We start from the raw sequence: 2588 nt of genomic DNA, 5'->3' as shown, positions 1-2588 counted from the left end.
CCGAAATACCGAAAAACCGTACCGAAAAAATATCGAACTTACCGAAAAAATCGGTATACCGAAAATTTCGGTATACGACAATTTTTTCGGTATACCGATAAAGTTTTCGGTGTCGGTACAGTACCGGTATGAATTTTTTTCATACCGAAAATTCGGTATACCGCACATGCGGTATACCGAATTTTCGGTATCGGTATCGGTATGGAAAAATTTCATACCGATATTTTCGGTACGGTATACGGTACCGTAGTTCGGTACGGTATACCGTACCGTATCCACCCCTAATATTGACTAAATATTTTAAATATTTTTGATAACATGTTATAAAATATTTATATTACATATGTGATTAATATCCATAAAAAATCGATATTATTATTAAATTTTAAATTGTGTTTTTTTTGTTAGTTGCACTTTATTTGTGAATAAATTTTATATATAAAATAAAATATAAATAATATAAAATGAAGTGTAAATTGAAATTCCATGATTTGCAAGATACTTAGATTTCGATACCTGGGGAAAAAAAAAAGAGAAAAAAGCCAGCAAGTATTTTTTGTGAAGCAGCCACTTGCGACCCCTCAACTTTGACCTTCTCTCGGAAAGATGATCTGTTGTTACATTCTCAAAGCTCTATAAATTCTCCATCCCACGATATCACTTCTCATCCAAAAAACATTAATCCAACTTTGCAATTACAATGGGTTCTCTCCATTATTCGTTTCTTGTCTTGCTCGCCATTCTCGTTTCTTCGGCGAATGCTCAAAATGGTCTATACCTTCCCGTTCGGAAGGACCCGAAAACGCTGCAACACTACACCACCTTCCAAATGGGCAGTAACCGGACCAATATAAACACGGTCATCGACCTAGGCGCCGAGTTCTTGTGGTTCGGGTGCGACAATTACACCTCGAACTCGTATTCCCCAATCCCTTGTGACTCGAGCAAATGCGAGCTGGCCAAGGGGCAGGGATGCATAGTCGAGTGTCATCGTTCAGACCCGCGCCCCGGCTGCACCAACAACACCTGTGGCTCCACCAATTTCAATCCATTCGAAGAATTCCTCTCCGGCGAGGGATACTATGAGGACACATTGTATGCTAAGGAAAATGTACAAGTGCCCCAATTCATCTTCTCTTGTTCGAGCAATGATTACTTGCAAGGCCTGGCGAGTGGCACCACTGGCATGTTAGGCCTCGCCAGGACCCAAATTTCTTTGCATAAACAGGTGACAGGGAAGCTGAATTTGCCTGATAAGTTCTCACTTTGCCTCCCTTCGTCGGGATTGGGTAAGTTGTCCATAGGGGACGTTTCCTCGTCGAGTAAACCCGACATATCCCCTTTGCTCAAGTCCACGCCTCTGATCATAAACCCCAAGAGCACGTCGCCGGTTCACGCGGTGGGTGATGCAGCGGTAGAGTATTTTATCGGCGTGAAATCCATTAGGGTCAATGGAGAGACCCTGTCCGTAAAGGATTCTTACTTCACTTTTGACAAAGATGGAAACGGTGGCACTAAAATCAGCACAATTCAAAACTACACGTCTCTTCATACGTCCATTTACAAACCCCTTACGCGTGCTTTCGTCAAAGCGGCCTCGGACATGAAGATAAAAAGCGTGGCTGCTGTGGCGCCGTTCAGGGCATGTTTCAGCTCGAGCTCGATTTCTAAGACAGCAGCAGGGCCTGCGGTGCCGCAAATCGACCTGGTTTTGCCTGGAATTGATGTGTACTGGAGGATCAATGGAGCAAATTCCATCGTTGAAATCGATCGGAGAACATCGTGCCTTGGATTTGTGGAAGCCGCGCCAAGGCCAAAGCCTGCAACTGCGTGGCCGACGACTTCGATCGTTATAGGAACTCATCAGTTGGAGGAGAATTTGCTGGTGTTTGATTTGGTTTCTTCACAGCTTCAGTTCAGTTCTTCCCTTTTGGCCCATGGAAAAAGCTGCTCCCGCGTTTAAGACAACAAAACGGGGATTTATTATCGATATAATAAATTTTATGTGCGCTATTTCATAATATAATAATTGTATCTGTATTTGTATAATATCAATATGTGCAAATCCAAAAAGCTTTTTGGTCGATTTGGTTGCTAACTAAATCGAATTGTGCAATATTTTCAATAAACCGAAGGAAGATTATGGTTACATTGGAGCTGTAGAACTCATTCCATTGATGAAGGGATTCAGTTAATAGATAATCAAAATTTAAGGATACACCAACGCTCTGTTGGCAATGCAAGCATTCACTTGCTCAAAGGAAGATTATGGTTATATTGGAGCTATTGCTACAAACATCAGAAATATCCTGACAGCTCAAGGCCATTTAAATCTAGAACATATTATGCGCACGACGAATGACGTTGTGCACTCGCTCGCTTTTTTTGCTATTTATTCCCCTTCATCTTTTGTGTGGAAGACTGATGATTTTCCTATTTGGTTAGTAGAGCTTGTAATCAAGTACATTTGTCGATACGAATAAAAGTACAAGTTCTTTGGTAAAAAAAAAAATAGAATATCCAAATTTCAAATTAACTAAATAAAATTTCCATATTAGATTGGTTTAGTCGATTATTTTTGCATACTC

The 2588-nt window shown here is 40.8% G+C and overlaps 1 protein-coding gene across 1 annotated transcript; it reads left to right on the top strand.

The window, feature by feature from the left end:
• Positions 1–651: 651 nt before the first annotated feature.
• LOC142505912 (putative aspartic proteinase GIP2) lies at positions 652–2128 on the top strand. Its single transcript, XM_075619056.1, has one exon. The coding sequence runs from the start codon at positions 701–703 to the stop codon at positions 1961–1963; it is 1263 nt and encodes a 420-aa protein (XP_075475171.1). The 5' UTR covers positions 652–700; the 3' UTR covers positions 1964–2128.
• The last annotated feature ends 460 nt before the right edge of the window (positions 2129–2588 follow it).

This window comes from Primulina tabacum, chromosome 10, assembly GCF_025594145.1.
Source record: "Primulina tabacum isolate GXHZ01 chromosome 10, ASM2559414v2, whole genome shotgun sequence".
NCBI classification, from domain to species: domain Eukaryota; kingdom Viridiplantae; phylum Streptophyta; class Magnoliopsida; order Lamiales; family Gesneriaceae; genus Primulina; species Primulina tabacum.
Note: the sequence above shows the minus strand (reverse complement) of the source record. Positions and strands in the feature narration are given on the sequence as shown.